This window comes from Rhineura floridana, chromosome 10 (assembly GCF_030035675.1).
Source record: "Rhineura floridana isolate rRhiFlo1 chromosome 10, rRhiFlo1.hap2, whole genome shotgun sequence".
Lineage (NCBI taxonomy): Eukaryota > Metazoa > Chordata > Lepidosauria > Squamata > Rhineuridae > Rhineura > Rhineura floridana.
This window is the reverse complement of record NC_084489.1, coordinates 62,951,207-62,973,082: the sequence shown is the minus strand read 5'-3', so window position 1 is coordinate 62,973,082 and position 21,876 is coordinate 62,951,207. Positions and strand designations below refer to the sequence as shown.

The 21,876-nt window shown below is 45.0% G+C and overlaps 1 protein-coding gene across 20 annotated transcripts in view; it reads right to left on the bottom strand.

Moving 5' to 3' along the window:
- Positions 1-9,835: 9,835 nt before the first annotated feature.
- KIAA1217 (KIAA1217 ortholog) overlaps positions 9,836-21,876 on the bottom strand; it is a 269,082-nt gene continuing 257,041 nt past the window's right edge. For 14 of the 20 annotated variants that reach the window (XM_061585853.1, XM_061585850.1, XM_061585849.1 and 11 more), the window contains 5 exons: positions 21,009-21,155; positions 18,548-18,667; positions 12,817-14,340; positions 12,194-12,319; positions 9,836-11,491 (listed from right to left, as the gene is read on the bottom strand). In XM_061585853.1, coding sequence (XP_061441837.1) covers positions 10,973-11,491; positions 12,194-12,319; positions 12,817-14,340; positions 18,548-18,667; positions 21,009-21,155 — 2,436 coding nt within the window. In that variant the 3' untranslated portion in view covers positions 9,836-10,972. Of the gene's footprint in view, positions 11,843-12,193; positions 12,320-12,816; positions 14,341-18,547; positions 18,668-21,008; positions 21,156-21,876 lie in introns of all 20 variants that reach the window. The other 6 variants (XM_061585867.1, XM_061585869.1, XM_061585870.1 and 3 more) reach the window with 4 other exon arrangements.

The following is a 21,876-nucleotide window of genomic DNA, read 5'->3' as shown; positions in this document are numbered from 1 at the left end:
TGATTTGAGGGCAGGTGGAGGGGGCAGCATTTGCTGTATTGCCTCAGGCAGCATGTTTATGATGCCCAGTCCTACCTCTCTGCCATAGACCTTTCTCTCTCCATCTGTTCCCACATCTTCTGTTTAATATTTATACTTAGAATCTTCATCATCATCTCAAGTTCAAGATATCCAAGTAACCATCATCTTGTTGAACTGATGTGAAGGCCTTGGTATGTTTGATTCTTCTCTCTCACTTTGTTCCCCATATTCAATCCTTTGTCAAGTCTGTTGCTTCTCCCTTTCCAACATTACAAAAATAAGGCCCTTTCTCTTTGCTCCTTTGGCAAAAACTGGTTTGAGCCCTTGTCATCTCTTGGTTTGTCTCCTGCAGCTTTTCCCACTCTGGACTTCTGTTATATTTCTTATCCAGCACACTGATACCAACGTAATTCACACCCCTCTAGCTTTGATAACATGACAGCCCTATTTGCTAGATAGTGCTGGAGGACATTCTTCAGTAGGGATGACTCCTCCTACCGGTTGTGACAGGCAGGGTCTATAAGCTTCTCTGTAGCCTCTCCTGGGGGAGGAGTCGTCCCTCTCTCCAGACCGGCCCTGCCTGCGGTCAGTGAAGGTCTGGAGTTTAATCTCTCCTCTAGCTAGAGCTTCTTTCTTTTGTTTTTGGTTTCTATTCTCTCAGTGTCTTTTATTGTGCAAATCTTCTCCTTATGTTTGTTTTATTTATCCTGCCTGGACCTTCCCCCTCTCCTACCTTCACTCCGAAGACGGGCAGAGCGCGGCTAGCTGCATCATAACAACAAAAGCAGCCGCACGCACCGGAGTTTCTCGCCCGCTCTGCAGAGCCGCGTTTCCACAACCCTCGCGTTCAGCGGGCTCGCGGCTCCTGGCTCCCCCCCCCTCCCTCCTACCCTTCACCAAGGGCTCGCCTCGTTGAGGTAGGAAGCCTCAGCAGGGGGTTGAGCGGCGCCCGCTACGCGGCTTGCCTGTAAACTGACTTCCCGCGCAATTTCCTCAACGTCAGGGAGTCAGCACCGCCATATTATGGCCTCGCCTGCTGCCTCCCCCCTTCCCGCCAAGAGCCCTGCTTCGTGGGAGAGGCAAGGGACCTAGAGGACTCACAACAATCAGTCCTTTCTCCGTCCCAGAGTGTAGAAAGCAGGGGTATGAATCTCCTAGATGAAGGTATGGATATTTTTTTTCCCCCACTCTCAATTCCCCAAATTTATGACCTGGGTTAAAGAGCTCATTGCCTCTGAAGTCAGTGGCTCTCTTTCACATGCGCGTAAAAGTAAGAAGCGCAAACATTCGAGGAAGCGCTCCCACAGGGGAAAGCGCAGGCGCTTGTCCTCCTCCACAGGGTGCAGCAGGGAGGACGGGCATGGCAGCTCACCTCTAAGAGACAACCATTACAGGTCCTCTTCTCCCTCATACCAAGCCATGAGGCGGGGGGGATCGCCCCCTCCCCCATGCATTTTACATGAAGAGTCGACACAGGATTCACCAAGGGGTGATAAGGAGCCCCCCGGTCACAGCGTGTTGGGGGGGTCGCAAGGCGATCACACCCACAGTCTCATGTAGGTCCTTCTTCCTCTATGGCCCGGGCTCGGCGGGCACGGTCGCCTATGCAGGCCCCTCCTACACTGGGCGCTCCATCAGATTCTGAGGAATTTCTAGAGCAGGACAGGGAAGAGGGGGAACTTTCAGGTGAGGAAATAGAGGTCACCCAGGCACAACCCAGACTCTTCGCCCCAGAGGTTTTTCAGCCGCTCCTTTCCAAGGCCCGTAGGGTACTGCAACTGCCAGAGGCAGGGGGGGGACGACGAACCCACTCAGTCAGTCTCGGCAGACGCAAAAAAGGCTTTCCCCTCCAGGGACAATAAACAGGTTTCAGTTTCCTTTCCCCAGGCTTTTGATGACGTGTGGGATGCCGAATGGTCATCGCCATGCAAGCCAAAGCCACCTGCCAAGTGGGCAAAGAAACATTACGTTTTTGCCGACAAGATCATGGCAAGACTCCGTGTTCCCACAGTGGACCCGCCTATTGCTGCTCTTACTAGCTTGGCGGTGATCCCAACAGAAGGGGAGGGGGGGCCCAAGGACCATTGCGACAAGAGAGTCGAAGGGGCCCTTCGTAGGAGTTTTGAGGCAGATGCTGTCGGCTTCAGGGCTACAGCCACTTCCTCAGTTTTCTCCAGAGCGGTTTTTATGTGGGCTGAAGAGTTTGGGGCACGGGATGATGTTCCCAAATTTGTAAAGGACGGGTTAAAGAAAATGGCATGCGCCTCGGCCCTTGCAACTCCCTATGGCCAGAAGAGAGGAACGGAAGGGCAGACAGAACCAGTTTTTTCGTCCCTCAAAACAGCCCTTTAGATTTCGGCCATCCAACAGGCCTCGCTGGGGCAGACAAGACAAAGGGGGTGGACACGCTTCCTCCACTAAATCTGGAGGCGTACCATTCTCCTCAGGGAGGAACCAGAGGGGAGCCCCAAAGGGCTCTTCCTCCTGACTGGCGGCTGCCAGAGGCCTCTCGCGGAGTGGGAGCATGGCTTCTAGAGTTTGCTCACCGCTGGAGAGGCATCACCTCAGACAAATGGGTACTGGACACGGTTTCCATGGGATATGCCATAGAGTTACGGCACATTCCACACGACCGTTTTCGCCCCACTCCGAGGTCCCGATGGCCGGAGAAGCACTTGCGCTACCTGGAAGCTATTCAACACCTGCTGGACATCAGGGCAATAGAGCCAGTAGTTCCCTTGGAGAGGAAATCAGGGGTATATTCCATTTTTTTCTTGGTCGACAAAAAGAACGGCAACACGAGGGCTATCTTGGATCTCAAATGGATCAACAGGTGGGTGGCCAAGAAGCACTTCAAAATGGAAACCCTTCGCTCCATAACAGCATCCCTAAGAAAAGGGGATTGGCTGACCTCAGTGGACCTCTCAGAGGCGTATCTACACATTCCAATCCACAAGCAGCACAGGCGCTTTCTCCAGTTCTCGTACGACAACAGACACTTCCAGTACAGGGCTTTGCCGTTCGGCCTTTCTTTAGCACCAAGGGTCTTTACCAAGGTACTGGTGGTTCTGGTGGCGCATCTCAGAACTATGGGGATATGCCTGCACCCCTATCTGGACGACATCCTGGTGAGGGCACCATCCCGGGACCAGTCACACACAGACACCCATCTCACCGTATCGTGGCTCCAATGGATGGGCTTCATGGTGAACCTGGAAAAGAGCATGCTAACCCCGTCACTAACTATTCCACACCTGGGGGTGATCCTGGACATGCAACGTTTCCGCATGAGGCTCACCGAAGAAAGGGCACTGAAACTCCAGCTATGGCTTCGGGAAGCGGTTTCTGTTCCAGCGTTGGACCTGATGAGGCTGGCTCAGCTTCTGGGGTCCCTGGTGTCGGCATACGACCTAGTTCAGTGGGCCCAGTTCCACTCAAGAACTCTGCAACAGATGCTTCTGCCCTACCAGGAAGAAATAGTACTACGACACAGACGCTCGATCTCAGTGCCTACAGCAGTACGAACAGAGCTCCGGTGGTGGCTGGAACCTCAGAGGTTGACCCATGGAGTCAGCCTGGAAGTTCCTCCACGCATAATCATGACCTGAGATGCGAGTCTGTACGGATGGGGGGCTCACCTGGACCTCAAGGTAGTTCAGGGGACATGGTCTGCAACGGAGGCGCAGTTCAATATAAACATACTGGAATTGCGGGCCATCAGACTGGGCCTTCAGGCCTTCGCCCAGGAGATCAAGGGGAAGCATCTCCTCATACGCACCGACAACTCATTGGCGAAATCTTATGTCAACAGACAAGGGGGCACGAGATCAAAGGGCTTGATGCTCGAGGCAGAGTGCCTGTTCAAATGGGCGGAGGGGCATCTCGCCTCCATGAAGGCCAAACACTTGGCGGGCTCCGACAATTTTGTGACCGACTGGCTCAGCAGGACAGCCATCAAAGAGACAGAATGGCAACTCAACCCAGACGTTTTCCAACAGGTGGTGCGCAGGTGGGGAGAGCCAGTAGTGGATCTCTTTGCAACACCCGCAAACACACAATTACACCAGTTCTTCACAAGAAATCCGTGTCATCAGGCTCAGGGCACAAACGCACTAGTCACACCATGGCCAAAAGTCCTCCCTCCGTTCGGGCTGATACAATGCACGATCCAGCGGGTTCGGACTCTGAAGGCGGAAATCATTATAGTGACACCCCATTGGCCTCGACGCCCCTAGTTTCCGGACCTACTGAACATGTCAGTCGAGACACCCTGGCAGGTTCCCTCTCGAACGGATTTTCTGATCCAGGGCCCAATCTGCCACCCTCGTCCAGAGTTGTTCCGGCTGACAGTTTGGAGACTGAGCGGTTGTGGTTGAGTGCTAAAGGCTTTAAGGGGAAAGTGCTAGATACGCTACTGGCCTCACATAGACAGTCCACGAACCGGGTTTACTCGTCCACGTGGAAGGTGTTCCTGTCCTGGTGCTCAGCCAATACAGTGGACCCTTGGTCTCCAGACGTCAGAGGTCCCCTTAGGTTCCTCCAGTCGGGTCTTGATAAGGGTCTGAGCGCAGCCACCCTCAAGAGACAAGCTGCAGCTCTTAGTAGCATTTTGTTTTGCCTGGGGGGCCCCCCGCTTTCCTCCAACCCTTTCCTTAAACGTTTTCTAAGAGGGGTGACGCTTGTTTCCCCGCCAATGGTTCACAGGTTTCCAAACTGGAACCTTACCTGGGTGCTGACGGCGTTGACGGGACCGCCATTTGAACCAATGGCTACCTGCCCCCTGAACCTCTTATCATTCAAAACAGTTTTCCTGGTTTCCATTACATCGGCACGCAGAGTTTCCGAGTTGGGGGCATTACCTTCGGACCCTCAAGTGTGCATTTTCCATCAGGACAAGGTTGTCCTCAGACCAGACCCAGCTTTCCTGCCTAAAATCAATTCGGTTTTTCATAGGTCGCAGGAAGTGGTTCTCCCGTCATTCTGCCCTGCTCCTTCCTGTTCCCAGGAACGTAGGTGGCACTCTCTAGATGTGAGGAGGGCCCTTCGTTTCTACCTGGATCGTACCCTGGAATTCAGGAGGTCTGAGGCCCTCTTCGTGGCTTTCTCTGGGAAATCAAAGGGGTGTAAGGTGACAACCACCTCTATCTCGCGCTGGCTCAGGGAGGCTATAGCTCATGCATACCAGACTCTGGGTAAGGAACCTCCATTGGGTACCACAGCGCACTCAATTAGGGGGGTGGCGGCTTCAGCAGCGTTTAAAGGGGGGTTCCCCATAATGGATATCTGTAGGGCGGCTACATGGGCTTCTCCACACACTTTCATCAGACATTATCAAATGGACTCATTTTCCTCAGCCGATGCTGCCTTTGGCAGGAAGGTGCTCCAGAAGGTGTTGCCTCATAGCTAGAGGAATCCCACCCCGGAGTCCTTGTAACTGCTCTGTCATATCCCTAGTGAAGAATGTCCTCCAGCACTATCTAGCAAAAATGGAAATTTTACCGTGAATTTCTATTTGTAGATAGTGCTGGAGGACATTCCACCCACCTCTCATTCCTCTGCGTCAACCTTCTGGAGCGGGAGGGGGAGTGGGGGAGTTAGGGCTTCTGCCAGCGCCTTACATTTGCACACGTTGTTTAGTATTGTGTGTCCCCCTTCGTGTGTGCTCTGTCTTCCGGCACATCGGTTCTGTGCTGGTCTACCATTTTTTCTTCAGCCATCTCCTGGTTTAGGCTTCCACTTTGGGGATTTCCACGAGGCTGTGGATTTGGGGCCGGAGGGGTGTTCCTGGCTCTGTCAGTTCGGTCTGGAGAGAGGGACAACTCCTCCCCCAGGAGAGGCTACAGAGAAGCTTATAGACCCTGCCTGTCACGACCAGTAGGAGGAGTCATCCCTACTGAAGAATGTCCTCCAGCACTATCTACAAATAGAAATTCACGGTGAGTAAAATTTCCATTTTTAAATCCCTATCCTGGCTTCTGCCACAGTCAATACAAGCACCTGGTCCTTACGTACAAAGTCTTCCATGGCCTCTTCTCCAACCCCACTATCTCCATTCTTCACAGAGGAGTATAGTCCACTATAGCCGTTTAAAGTTTGTTTAAAGTGTTCTTGATGGGCCAGTCATTTTAATGATTATTTTGTACAATTTTAAATGGTGCTTTATGTTTTATTGTGTACATAGTGTTGTACACTGCCCCGATTTTTTATCATCTGTTGGTATATACATAATTTTATAAATAAATAATTTCAGATCACTCCTCAAACTCTGCCTTTATGAATGAATGGTTGGGGAGGCCATGTGTGTGAATTAATCTGCCCAATTTGCACCCACCCCCTGCTTGTTTGTAGCTCCAAACTGCTTCACCCCCCCCATGGAATGGTTGCCCACCCCCACTGTAAATGCAGAACAGTTGATAGTAGATTGTATCCTTGGAGAGCTCCAATGTGGGAAGTCTAAAGATGGGACTGTGTCATACAAGGATGGGTAGTTTATTGGGGGGGGGGAGAGATTTTTTGCAGCATTCACATGGTGTCAAAATGCTGGCTCATACTGTTTTGTTCTTGTTTGTTTTTACATTTAATCCGTATCTTCTGCTGGGTCTTTGCTTGAGCCAGTTTGGTAGACTTTAAATTGTAGCAAAGGCCCCATTTGTAATGCTAGCGTCTAACAATGGGGCTGGTTCAGGAAGAATCACTATAGGAAGAATAACTTAGAGCACAAGCATCACAGCTTTTCCAAAGGGGTAGCTGTGTCTGTCGCATTAATTGTTGACTGCCTCTCTCCAACACCTGTTGAGATCTTTGCTCCAAGTAGCAGAGATGGATGCGAGGAGCCTGTCATGTACAATGGGCAAAACCTTTGCTGCTGTGCAACTGGGGCTATGGAACAACATCCTTGTGGTAATTTGACCATCTGCCTATGGCACTCCATTTGCTGCTGGACTACAACTTCCATTATCCCTGACCCTTGGCTACACCACATGGGCTGATGGGAATTGGAGTCCAACACCACCTGGAGAGCACCTATTAACTATTTCTGCTCTAGGCTTTGAGGACATGGTCAAAATGCTTGTGTTCAGGAAACCATTTAGCCAAAAGGCTGGTGCTTGATTTTTGGGTTCACTTTGCTGGCAGGAACAGATTTCATTTTTGTTTTGTGTGTTTAGATTTTTCTAAATGATGTTAAGAACGGCCTCAAGCATTTGAAGGCAGAAGATAGAAATATTTAACTTCAAGAACACTCTGGAGTGATGGGTGTCTATAATGATGAACAATGGGTAATGTTGGAAGTTTCATAAAACTCCTCCCCCAAATGCCACTCACCTTTCCACTTTCCCAGTAACCTTCCATGTCCTGCAGCTTTATCTTGGAGATGGCTCTATCTCATCACTTCAGAGGATTAAGGCACTTGCACACATCACAAGAGGAGCAACAACCTTCCAAGTCCGAAGAAGCTATTTTCCAATAAACTTACTTATGTTTTCTAGGCTACTTTGTTTGCATATTGTTTTATGCAGGGTCAAATGTGGCCAATGCATTGGGCTAACTGATATGCAAGAAATTTCACTGAGATTACATGATGATTTATTTCTTGCCTTCTCCCTATACAAAAGACCTCATTTTTTAAGAATGGAACTTGTTGTAAGAGAAAGGGGTTCCCCCCCCCCTCAGTCTCAAAATGCTAGAACTTGGAGTAATCTAACAAAGCTGAAGGTTACAATCATAAAATAGTAGCATTGGAAGGGGTCTATAAGACCACTGAATCCAACCTCCTGTTCAGTGCAGGAATTGGGTGCCTGTACAGCTGCCTGTTGAATGCCTCCAGTGCTAGGGAGTCCACCAAGTACTTTCTTATATATTCAAATTAAAGAATTCAGTAGCACAAGAGCTTCTGATAGCCACCAGCCTGGACAGCTTTAAATGGGGTTTAGACAAATTCATGGAGGGTAAGGCTACCAGTCATGACGACTATGTACTACTACCAGTATCAGAGTAAGCATGCCTTTGAATACCAGATGGAGATGACTTGTCCTGTTTGTGGTGCTCCATAGCTGTCTGCTTGGCTATTTTGGGAACAAAATGCTGGACTAGTCAGGCCTTTGCACTGATCTATCAAAGCTCTTCTTATGTTGTTTTACCTCCTGACCATCAGTTTGTCCTTTACAACTTTATGCTTAAGTAATGCACTATGACACTCCTTAAAATTGTGTGCTATGAACCCTTACAGTGTTTGGTATGTGGGAACCTCTTAATCACAAGAGGACCTGATGCAGCTTGAATTACAGCTGGTATAGCACAGTGGGAAGGAGAGCCTAGCTGGGAGTCCAGAGTCTGAGTTCAAATCCCCACTTGTCTCTCCTGGGTGTCAAGGGCCAGCTACAGACCCCCACAGTGAGTGGCTCAGGGGTTACGTGCCCTGACACCTGTGCAGCCATGGGCAAGCTGCATAGTCCCAAGGAGCCCATTTGTCCCCCAGCTGGCAGTTGCGGACAAGAAAGGGGCTGGCTTGTGCAGCTGTGGCAAGCTCAGCAGGCCCCAGCCAGCTGGCGAGGACTAGTCTCAGAGGGAGGCAATGGTAAACCCCCTCTGAATACCGCTTACCATAAAAACCCTATTCATAGGGTAGCTATAAGTCAGGATCGACTTGAAGGCAGTCCAAACCCCATAAGAGCAATGGGGGCAAGTCAGTCATGGTAGCAAGCCCCCTTGCTGCAGTCAATTACAGTTTAGCTGGATTGGGGTCAGGGGCTTAAACTCATTGCTTTTTAACACGTCTACTCAGAAGTAAGTTCTGAGTTCAATCAGATGTCCAGTGTGAATAGGATTGCAGCCTAAGCGTGTGTGGTGTATCACAGTTTTGAAAGCCTGCAATTATTTATCAATAGGCTCATTCTCCTAAGTAGCCATTACAGAACTGGCCTCATGATTGTTTATTAAGGTACTTACGAAGAACTTCATTATTGTGATGTGTTCTTAAGAGTGTGGGGTTTTTTTGCTTCCAATGGTATACTACTGTGGCAACAAATAAATGGATGGTAAAATTATAAACTATATATTTTGGGTGTCTCTTTGCTAAACATTCAGACATCTCTTAAGATACTGTGACCAAATTTTGCATGATAGTTCCTGAGATCAAGGAGTAGGTGTTCTGTCTTTGGGTACAACTGGATGCCATTTTGAATCAAGATGGTGGACTGACTCTTTCAAAACTGCTCTGCGTTTTTGGTTTCTTAGAATTCCTGACAAATACTGGGTAAAAGGCTGCTAATAAATTATATTTTTACTATGTCCATTCCTCGGCCAGCAGTGTGCCGCCACAGGGTAAGCAAAAAGCAAGACAGTGGAAGAGAAGGCCCCTGTTTCAGTGACAGCTGCCATCTGGGGATTCCTGGTCATGGTCAAACCACACATGACATAGTAAATGGTAACTTAATAAAGGGGAAATGTCATGATGTGTGAAGAGCAAAAAGATTTTGATACAAATACATTAGGAAGCTGCAAAATATACACTTAAAAACATAACATCTATTAGGCGAAGTGAGGCAGCCACCATTGTGGCAGATGCTGGGCCCCATGCAGGGATGCATTGACAATGGATTGATAAAGCATAGCCCGCATATGTTAAAACTTGCATGAAGCTGCTCACTTTTGTGCATAAAGTGTTCATAAGCCCTTTATTTCTGTGGGACAGATTTAAGCACATGCATAGTTCTTCAACTGAAACCAATGGGACTAATGCTCAACTGCTAAACCATGTGCATTGTTGCATATGGAACATTATGAAAATTAGGAAATCACTGATTTGTAACAAAATAAAACCACCAAAATGTAAGCATGCAGCCCTTTATTTTTGCAAAGGTTTTTTGTTTTGTTTGTTTTTGCTTCTGTATATTATATTATGGAGATGTACAAATAAGATATTTACAAACGACACTCGCTTTGCACGCATGTTGCTTTTTAAAACCAACCCAATCCCCCCCCCACTCCCATCAATCTCTCAGTGACCTTTTCCCAAAGTGTACTTGAGAACCATGCATAAAATGGACCTTTGGTGTTGAAAACTATTCTGTCTGTGCCCAGCCACATACAGTATTTATATTTTTAATATATATATTTATATATTTATATTATAATATGTACAAAGGTTTTCCATTATACAGAACAGTACAGAAGTATACACTTTTTAAAAATCCACATTGCAATACTACATGATTTACCCAGGTCTCAATAAAATGGAAAACGAAGGGAGCTAAAAGAAATCAGCAAATGCCTAAATGTAAAAAGAATTTTCTCCTTGGCATTGCAAATTATTAAATATAATCTGAATGGCAGTGCAATAGGTAAAGTTGCTTCCTACACATCAGTGTCTGCCTTAAATCTGTCGCTTGTGCAGAGGAAGTGTTTTGCATACTTCTATCAAAATGTACATTATAATAGTATCAAATGTTTTGGCAAAAAAGATCATTCAAAGTAACCATGAAGATTCTCCCCCCTCCCCCGGACAAAAATAGAAATCTGTAACAAATTTGAATAACACTAAAATAAAAGAAAAATATTTTAGCTTCAGTTTTATAATTTTGCATCATCACACAATGTTTAATTCTCATACTTAAAAATAGCTTTATACAAAATAACTCACTTTAATACATTTTTTCATGCTTGATGCATTTCTGTGCACTCACACTTTTAGTTCACTCACACCCTGTTGTACTTTTTGTAACAGTTTCTGGCTGAAGGGAAATCCCACCCTGGTGTTTCAACAGCAATGAATACATACAAAACTACTTTCTGTCTGTCCTTTGCAATAGCCCAGTATTTAGCACAGGTTTTGTAGTTAAGCCTGAAATTATACAGCAAGATTGGTACACATTGCTCAGCTAGAATATTGGTTGCAATGTCAACCACAACTGAGAAGACTTGGGCATCACTTGGACAGGCCAATATACAGCTTTTAAGACGATTCCTTGGTGATGGAGGAAGATGGGGTGGGTTTGTTCACACTTCCATTCTGGGACTTGTAGCTGGTGAAGCTGGGTGTGTGGATTGACCGGATGCTCTTCAAACCTTGATTCAGTGAGGTGGGAGAGGTGGAAGAGGGAGAGGAGAAGGAGGATGAGGAAAAGGGAGATGGAGGAAGAGGGGGTGGCCGGCCATTTTGAGTCTGTATTGAGAATGGAAGAGGATGGTGACCTTTACCTGTTGTGTGAGGAGGATTCTGGAACTTTAAGGAGCCATTAGAAACAGAGGGGATTAAGGAAGCAGAATGAGGAGGGCGACCTGTTGGAGGACTGAGAGGGTTAGAAGAAGGAACAGAAGCTTTAGTAGGTGGGCTCAGAAGGTTAGTGCTATCACCACTAGGCACAGAGCTACTTTTCCCAGAGGTGGAAGAAAAGGCTGGAATTTTTGAAGCAGACAGGTTAGGGGAAGTAGCCTTATAGTCCCCACCAGCTCTCTTAGCACTTCCATTAGCCTGTAAATAAATAAAGATGGTGGGAGACAGTTTAAGTCAGCATATACGATAAACCAAAAAGGGACTGCAGGGGGAAATAGGCTTGCAGAGAACAAAGAATGTATCGTCCGAAGCCTGCCCTAAATCTTGCACCAATGGACTGGACCCTGGGAGATCTCCCTCCCTCCCTCTCGCTGCACCCCTTAGCCATGTGAGAGAAAATGCACAGAGTGAGGAAGAAGGTGAAAGGAGAGAGGATGTGATAGGAGGACACCTCAATATCTGGGCTGTTCACCATATTGGCCATGCATCAGGATTGTTAGGTGAGAATGGAAACATCTTGATGGCTGGTTAATAGGCGCTCGTTGCAATCTGTTATATAAGGAGTTAGTTATCAACCATTTCATCGGAAATGCTTCAAATAGTATCTGTTCCCATTGCTGACATTTAAGACATTTTACAGCTGAGTACTGGACCAAAACTCAAAAAGCAGATGATGTTGCACTGCAGGCATGCACAAGCATGGGGAGGGGTGAAGACAATGCTACCATTAAAGTTTTTCAGCCCTCCTCCCAAGCCCTGGATTTCCAGTTCCAGATTTCAATGGGAAGACAAAGTCCATTATTTGGTATCATCCAAGTCAGTCATTTGTCTAACACATTTACCAAACACACACAAACTGCTTTTAAGTCCATCCCAAGGTTTGGTTTAGGGTAAAACTACCTGTCTGTATTGGCGCTGATCCTGTAGCTTGTGCGGCTTGCTTGTTTTGTCCGTGTTGCCTTGCTGTCTACTTTTTGTGGCTGCAGGGATTGGCATTCTGCTTGTCTGTGAAGTGCTGGTTGAACCCTGTGAGAAAGGTTGGGGCGCAGGGGAAGGAGGGAGAGACAAGGGAAATGTAGAATAAGCATCTGTTCATTTGCAACACAGAGGATCATGCATGGTGGACAAAGCTGCTTTGTGTGAGAAGCCAAAATCCCTACATGCAGAGGAAACATCAGAGGAATCCATATCACAAGGCACACCGCTGGTGTTAATTCCAGGAATTAAGAATGGAGGTAAAAGGCTCAGCTACTGATCAACCTAAATTTAACAGCCAGTTACAGTAGCACCCACAGAAGAATACAGATCAAGCTTCTTTTGATTGCCCATCACCAATCAGCGGGAGATTAAAAAAAAAACAAAAACACCACACACAACCTATTAGCTGTTAGACACCTAATGGATGCACCAAACAAGCCACCCAAAAGGAAGCAAACCAATCAGAAGACACCTCTTGCTTAATGGTGATTATTACTGCAGATTTTAGAAAGCAGCTGGAGTTGCAATTTCTCATACTAAAGTACCTTACGTGAAGTTGACGGTATTGAGGAAGGGGATTCAACATCAGCTTTAATCTCTTCCGGCACTATGCATTCTTTTGGTGAGAAAAAGTCCGGGACAGAAGTTCCCTCCAATCCACCTGTGCCTTCAGAAACAGATTTTGGACTCATCTCACTAATGGTGCTCTCCAGCTGCTTAATAGTCTGCTCCAGACTGTCCAGGGTCCTATATGTATTCTTTCTAATTTCTTCAGTCCTAGAAGTCTGTACTGTTAAGTTTGGCTCGTCCTTCCCAGAAGCATCATCAGGCTGAGAGCTAGCGATTTCAAATCTTTTTGCCTCTTTGTGCTGTTTCACAGTGCCATCTTCCTCTTCCTCTTCGTACACTACCACTTGCAAAGTTTTCTTGCCAGTTTTAGTCCCTGTGCGGATTGCCTGAGTAAGAGCAGCCAGCTGCTTTTTAGGGAATTTAAACTTAAATTTTTTTTTTGTATCGGGAGCATCCAGCTTTGATTCTGGATGCGGTCCATAAATGTAACTAGATTTCCTGAGATCCATCTGGTCCATTTCCTGCCCTTCAAGGAGTTTGGCTTGAGCTGCCAAATTAGATGGAGAACCTTGTCCAAACTGCTGCTTGAATGTGTGATTTGCTGTGTCATCAGCCCCATGACTCCTATTATGATTTGCTTGGATAACATCTGTGTTATGAGCATCAGGGGTCTCAGGTTCTTCCTCTTCTTCCTCTATCTTATCTTCCGTCATCATTTTTTCCAGCTCTTCATCACATTCCTCGAATATTGTTGAAAGTCTTTTATAAGCTGATCGGATATCCATTGGTTCATCAAAAATAATGATGACTGGTTTTTTGTCCAGGCAGACAACTGGCTCTTCACTTTCGCAATTCTCTAGCACCCCTTGTTGGGATGTCATTTCCTTTTTCGAATCAATGTTGACAGTCTGCACATCTTCTCCCTGCCTGTTTACTATATCATGGACCTCTCCGCTAGACAGAAACTGGACTGCTGTTTTGGTGATCATGAAAGCAATGTTCTCTGATTGTGCATTATCTTCACCTGGAGAGCTAGTTGACAATTCTACCTCATTGATATTATTTAAGGTAACGTTCCTAGATACCTTATGCCCCCGCATAACTTGATTATAGGCACCAGCAGGCATTTCTTGCTCCTGTACAGAGTTAAGAGAAATCTCCTGAGTGTGTGTGTCTGTTTGTCTGGCAAGAGGTGCCCCTGCACCTTCCAGAGACTCATTCTGGGGTGAACTATAACCAGCCTCTCTCACTACAGCATTGCTTAACTTCTGTCTTCCAGTTTCAAGTGCTGGATTTTGTGCTTCTTCAGGGCCCCTTTTTCTTTCATTTTCTAACAGCTTATAAGGATTTTTGTGGGCATATTCCATATTCCCCAAAAGCAAATCTTTGCTGAAGGCAGAGTTTTCAGTGATGCTGGAAGCATCCAGGACCATCTCTTCCATTTTCCCTTCTGTCTTGTCCTTGGGATGGTCACTATCTTTTGTTGCCTCCCCACACACCTAGGGGGAAGAGTTGCATTACTTAGTTACTGAGAGATATAACTTTTTCAAAGGCTGGGACTGTTTCCCCCCAATTAATTAGCACATCATCAGATAAAGCACAGATAATGTGAACGTGCCACTTGCTACATCAGTGCAGAGCCATTTTCCACAGTCTTCAGCCGATTTCTGCACCTCTTCAGGGGTTAATTCCAAATTCTGGTAGAATGGCGTATTACACTCAAGACTATGTAGATGGGCAACGTGGCTTCTGGATGGAGATGGTCCTCTAAGCAACCCCTCTATAGAACCTATGTTCTGTAAAACAGCTGTTTCATCTTGATCTGGATAAGGTCCCCTTTTTCCACCGATTGTTTTGTATGAAACAGAAACTTTTCATTTAGGTAGTTTTGCTAAACTTTGGCCCAAAAACACATCATATGGGACACAATGACTCTACACCATATGGACTAGCATGGTGACTGCTAATATAATAAGCAAGTTCTCCAAAAGCTGACTAGCTCAGAAAGACCTCTTCCACTGGTATAAACCCTGCCTTTAATCAGGGGAGGGGAACATGTTTTCAGCCTGAGGGCAGCGTTCCCTTGTGGGCAATTTTGCAGGGGCCACATCCCAGTGGTGGGTAGGGCAACAGAAGTCACTTTTATCTTTGTATAGTAGGCTACAGTCCAGCCACACAAAAGTCAAAGGTTTCTACATGTACATTTCTCCATCTGGGCAAGCAAGAGGCATTATTACAGTTCAAGGATACATTTCAGCCAGACAAAACAGAGCAAAAAATGAGGGGAGTGCATGGACCGTGGCTATTGAGGAGTATGGCCTGGGGAGAGTTGCAAGGGTCAGACAGAGAGGCTTGGAGGGCTCCATTTGGCTCCCGGGCCTCCCTTCCCATTGCATTAGATTGTGCTACCCAAATCATATGGGTATGCCTATGTTGGATGGCTTTGGGAGTTTAAATTCTTTCTCTTTGTCTTATACATTCTTCTTCATAGCCCAAGAGACTCTCAAAAGCAGATTATGAAAAATAATAATCATCATCATTGCCATCTCCATTCAAATCTGGTATTAGAGAAAGAATAACATGGTGCCCCTATGGGAGCAGGGTTGTTCAGGTGGCATCTCCTAGCCTTACCCTTGGTCTCCCCTGGTGTCAACCTTTGTTTCTGAAATGCTGCACGGGGACACAAACTACTTTCTAAGAACAATGTCAAGCCCTTAACTTATTTTATAAGAAAGAGCTGCCTACAGAAAAAAGCAAGAGGCCAAAATGTTGTCCCTGATCCACCACCAAGTCAGCATAGGCCCACTGCAGGGTATGGTGGGAGAGAAAATAAGCAGCTCATCCTGCAGTGAGTTACAACACACGGTGCTGTCAGTGTTTCTGCTGACAATGGATTAAGTGGGGCTGCTGCTGCAGCCGACCCGCTTTGGCAGCACAATCTGCTATAAGTCTTCTAATGCACATCCTCTCAGCCCACCCAATGCATTTTCTCCTTGCACATCCAGCTCCTACTACAGTAGGTCCTTTGTTGTTGTTGTTGTTAAATGCCTTCAAGTCGATTACGACTTACGGCGACCTTATGAATCAGTGACCTCCAAGAGCATCTGTCATGAACCACTCTGCTCAGAACTTGTAAGTTCAGGTCTGTGGCTTCCTTTACGGAATCAATCCATCTCTTGTTTGGCCTTCCTCTTTTTCTACTCCCTTCTGTTTTTCCCAGCATTATTGCCTTTCCTAGTGAAAGTTCCTTAGTATTCGTGAGGATTCTGCTGCAGCTATGACCCTTGCTTTGCAAATACAACTTTATCAAAGTAACTGGCTGCCAGAAGAAAGACCATTTTGCCTTTGCTTTTGAAGTGCACTATTTCTGGTTTTAAGTAATTGCTACTGAAAAAGAAGGAAGGATATGCAATAATAGACTCAAAAGAGCAAGTCTGGAAACAGCAGGGTCCACATGTAGACTACAGTTTTGGTCTGTTGTAACAGGAACACGTTCAAGCAACTATCTTGCTTGAACAACAAGGGGGGGGGAAGCATAACCACATTGTTGGGAGTAAACTAAAGACTCATTCAACCATACAAAATAATCATCATAGTCTATTGGCAGTGTTGGTCCCAGGTTTTGGTGGATCCTCAGGCAAGACAGTCTCCAAGCCCCACCCCAATCAGTGAGTCTACCTCCTCACTGCAGCAGATCCATCAGACTCTTGACAGTGGGCCCTTTGCTGGGGTGTGGACCTTGGTATATGCCCAACCATGATGATCCTTGATGACCCAGTCCTGTCTATTGGTACCAACTGTGACAGTCTCCAAAATCAGAATTGCTGTGCTGTCTCACTAAAGCTGTCACAGGTACAAGTGACCTACTTGTTTTTCAATGCAGATGTCTTGATTTTAAAACACACACAGAGATCACGGAACAATGGGCTGGAAGACAACTATTAGTGTACAAGAAGTAGATTAAACTTGCTACCGCCATGCACATGTAGTTTGTTAGCACTTCACAGAAACGATACCCCTCCTAAGATCGAATCCCAGAAAAAGAGGGGGGAAAGTGTCATGCAAACTAAGCCAAAGTCAAGAAAGCAAAGATGCAAGTGGACATCACATTTGTGTGGAATGTTTCTGGCTTCCAGGATCCAGAAGCTGGCAGAGTGCTACATGCTGTTGAGGGCATAGGAGTGATGGCTTCCTATGTGTTTTATCTAACCAGCTCCAGATTATCAGGAAGCTTTTGTATTAAGTTATAGACAATCAGGAAGCCAACATCTAATGCTGCTTTGGGTATGCCAAGTAAAGTATATTAAACCTAACACCTTCTTTATACGCCAGTCTCAGAACACTATTGCATTGACTTCAGTTATGCACCTTCCTGTTTGAGCTATTCCACACTATAGATTATGTTCTCTTTCAGGGAAAGGATGGCCTTGCCATCTGGGGCAGGGGGTTGAGCAGAAGGATGATGAATTTCTAGTCACCTCCAACTCTGACTTGGATTTTCCTTTTGATGTAGCTTTCTAATTCCACCTGATCCTACTTCTGATATAGTCTGCTTTCAAAATGATTAAGAATGTATTACTATAATCCCAAAAGACTCTTAATGTTGAATGCAAAAGGTAGAAATGAATTTGTTTTGCATAACAGTTTGCCTGGAGCTTTAGACCCATTGGGTTGAAAGCTATCTTGAAACTTGCAATTGCTTTCTCCATTGAAATCATTGTTATGTATTATAGCTACTCTTCCTCTTAAAATAATTTTAATCTCTGGGCTTGGGAGAAGAAAACCTAAATTGTTCTCAGATTTAAAAGTATACATTATGTAAAATATGTAATGTCTACAGTTTCCACCTGCTAGATAGTGAAACTGGCCTGGTACACTTGCTGGTTTTCAAGAAAAGCGGGATATAAATTCTAAAATAAAGCAAACTTTCAGTGCAATCCTGTGTATGTTTAGTCAGGAGGTGTCCCCCTGTGGTCAATAGAACTTACTCTTAGGTAAGTATGCACAGAATTGCAGCCTCTGACTGGTCTGTAGCAAAACCTTTTCTTTCAGTTTGGTTTGCTTTGCTTTGCTTTCTTGGATCCAAAGGAGTTTTGATCAATGAAACCAATAGAAATTAATAATTTTTAAAACTGCATTTTAGAGAAATTCAGATCACCCTGTTTAAACATGGTGCCCTTTCTTTGGTTTCAAGAATAGAAGCTGCAGCTTATGTGATGGCTGTTTTGGAATTGTTAAAAGTTGTCTTCAATTTTACATAAGAATATTGGTTGCACAGTTGGTTTAATTTGGGGATTGATCTCTGGTTTACATTCTGTTACTGATTTGTTAGCCACCTCAAGTTTCCTCAAAAAAATAGGTGGGATAGAAAATCTAAAAATAAAAATAAAATGAATAAGCTTCAGGCCACCATCTTCAGGCACTTAAAGAGAATTAGTGCCCCACTGTACAGAAGAGGCAGTGGAGATCATTGTTAGCTGTGCTCTGAGTTGTCTCAGACTTGTTCACACTCCTTTTATTAATTCTCTTTTGCTAAAGGCTAGTATCGTGAGAACCTTGGAGCTAAAGTGGGCCATAAATCTAGATACATGAAAACACAGCCAACATGGCACACAGAAAGAAAGTAAACAATGCACAAGACACATGTTAGTCTGGGGAGAAGGTGAGGCCAAGAGGATGTGGCAGAATTCAAAATGCCACCGTTACCTTCTTCTCCTTGGGATGTATTAAGGCCATAGGCCTTGCATCTTTTGTGTGTGTGTCATTTCTGGACTGTTCAACATGGCTGTTTGAGTTTACATCCATGTAAGAGCACTTCTGGAAAGCCTAGAGAATTAAAATATGGCATGTTATCAGAAGACCTTTTTCCTAGCAAGAGCCAAATCATTTCCTTGAGCGATTCCAGCCAAGGGTTTTCTTCCTTGTTTTTTCCTCTGGGCTCCTTCAGGATCAACTGAAATGGAACTCTATCAACAACAGGGGCCTGCAAGTTATGCCTGGGCTTGATTAGTAGCCAGCTGTGAAGTCCAGTCCCCAAAAGATAGAACAACAATACATATGAATTTATCAACACAGATACTGCCTGATGAAATTAAATATCTCGGATCATGTAGGCTGGGTTTTTTAACACAACAACAACAACCCATTAACTAAAGAGTCATTCCACAGCTTTTGTCACCCAAAGAACTTTACATTGCAGGGTGGCATATAAATGTTGTAAATATTTATTTATCATTTGATTTATATCCCGCCCCTCCTCCCAGTAGGAGCCCAGGGCAGCAAACAAAAGTACTAAAAACACTTTAAAATGTCATAAAAACAGATTTTAAAATATAGTAAAACAAAACATCTTTAAAAACATCTTTTTAAAAAATGTTTTAAAAACATCTTTTTTTAAAAAAGTTTGAAAACATCTATTTTTAAAAAAAGGTTTAAGAATATATTAAAAAGCAATTCCAACACATACACAGACTAGGATAAGGTCTCAACTTAAAAGACTTGTTGAAAGAGGAAGGTCTTCAGTAGGTGCCAAAAAGTTAACAGAGATGGCGCCTGTCTAATATTTAAAGGGAGGGAATTCCAAAGGGTAGGTGCCACTTCACTAAAAGTCTGCTTCCTATGTTGTGCGAAATGGACCTCCTGATAAGATGGTATCTGCAGGAGGCCCTCATCTGCAGAGCGCAGTGATCAACTAGGTATATAAGGGATAAGACAGTCTTTCAGGCATCCTGGTCCCAAGTTGTATAGGGCTTTTGTACACCAAAACTAGAACATTGAACGTAGCCCAGTAGCTAATAGGTAGCCAATGCAACTTTCAGCAGCAGGGTGACATGTTGGCGATACCCTACCCCAGTGAGCAGTCTTGCCACTGCATATTGCAACAGCTGCAGCTTCCAGACCAACCTCAAGGGCAGCCCCACATAGAGTACATTACAGTAATCCAGCCTGGAGGTTACCAGTGCATGGACAACAGTGAGAACTGTTGGCCACTGTGAGAACAGGATGCTGGACTAGATGGGCCACTGGCCTGATCCAGCAGGCTCTTCTTATGTTCTTAACAGTGGTCCATAGAGAAACAATATATCATTGTTTCTCTACCTTGCAGTTCAAGCTAACAGTCTGAGACATTAAGAGACTGCAAAAAGGTTAGAAATCAAAATATAGGATCAAGCTCCACCCTTCATTCCCCCAGTCTTGTTTTAAACCTGGAATCCTTGCTTGTGCCAATTTATTAGTATAGGTAAGGCAACTGAACAAGGACTCACCTACACTGCGTAACAGCTAATCAACACAAACAATAAAAACAGTAATAATAAAAAGCCTTTATTACCTCATCATCACCTCCTTAATTCACCAGAGCAAGGAAGGCCTGCTGCCATAACTGTGGTGGTGAGATCTGTTGACGCTTGATAACTGTGTGGTCGCTTTGCTGAGGTCACTGACAATGGTGAGGACTAGTGGAGGTACTATTTTAATATAATGGTTTTGTCTTCCCTAGACTCTAGTGGGAAGAGTGCCCAAAAAGTACACCTTGCTGCCCTTTAATGTGCAGGGAGTACCGAACACACAGTACACAACACAATCCAGCCAAAGTAAGTCACAACTCACAACTGAGTTCTATCAAGAGCAACAGAATGTGACTGACTATTGTAAGATTCTGCCCCCAGAGTGGAGCAAGGTCACATGTGTGTGCTGTGAAAAACCTTCTGTGTTGCAATGAACAGGCAGACTTGGTAGTCCTTGTGCAAGTCCTGAAGAAGAGTTGCTTGCTCAAAACAGGATCCAATCTTCAAATCATTGGAATCAAAACCCCAATCTCTGGCATATTTATGGCCACAAATATTCAAATCCTCATTCAGATCTAGTGTTTCCTGACCTGAAACAAATTTTTCCTGGATATAAAATTCATGTGTTCACCAGAAAGGTTTAGAAGGAAGCTTTCTACTCTTACCCCACTTACTGACATCTGTGACCATATCTAGATATAGGTTGCAATCATGAGTCACCATGTGCATTTCCTGAAGGAACCCTGTTGCACTTTAGAGCTCTTCCCATTAATTTCTGTGGGACTGATACAAGACATATTCCTTTGACTCATGCACTGGGTCCAAAGACCAGAAGTTGAATGCTGTCCTAGGCACACATCTGTGCATGCTCAGATTCATACCTGTAATTCTGCCATTATTCTCTCTCCTTCCTCTTCTTCCTCATCCTTTGTAGGTGGAACTGTGCCCATAAGCAGGGGTTGAAGAGAGGCATGCTCTTCTTTCGGTGCTTTTGGCTGGGTTCCCTGAGCAGCATCTTCATTGCTTTCCTAAACAGTATAACAATAACAAACTAACATGTAGGCAATTCGACCTTTAGCAATATGCAAACAAATGCTGTGCTTCCCCCTATTGATCTACTGCATTTTATTTAGTGTTTTTGAGGAAAGCACCACCTCACCCTACCCTCCAGAAAAAAAAATGCAAGCCTAACTGCAGCATAAACCCATGCCATTCTGCATGAAATATATGTGAAACTAAGATTTTAATGTATCTCCTTTGAGGAAAGGGATAGTGAAAGTGACAGATGGCTAAAGGAAGCAAGCAAGAACTCACTCAAAGGTTTCTGTGGAACTGTTCTCTCTGATTGATTCTGTCCATCTGTGCAAAATAGTTATGTTCTTGCAAATTATTTTTAATTTCTTAAACATGCATAGAATAAAAGCAGTTTCTGATTTGCATTTTACCTACATTATTGCAAATAATAATGCAGGGAGGATAACTCCCATGAAGGCAGGACTGGACAAAGCCTAGTGGCTGATTTGTATGAGATGCATTTCTTGGGTGACTTACGTTAGATACCTATGTGGGCCACATCCCTCCACCCCAGAGATGTAATTCATGTTGGCAACTAAAATAAGAAATATGTCTTCCCAGAAATGTTTCCTGTTCTGGATATCTAATTTTGCTAATTTATTTATTACTTTTACATCCCACCCTTCCTCCCAAAGGAGCCCAGGGTGGCAAACACCAAATGATAAAACAATAAAA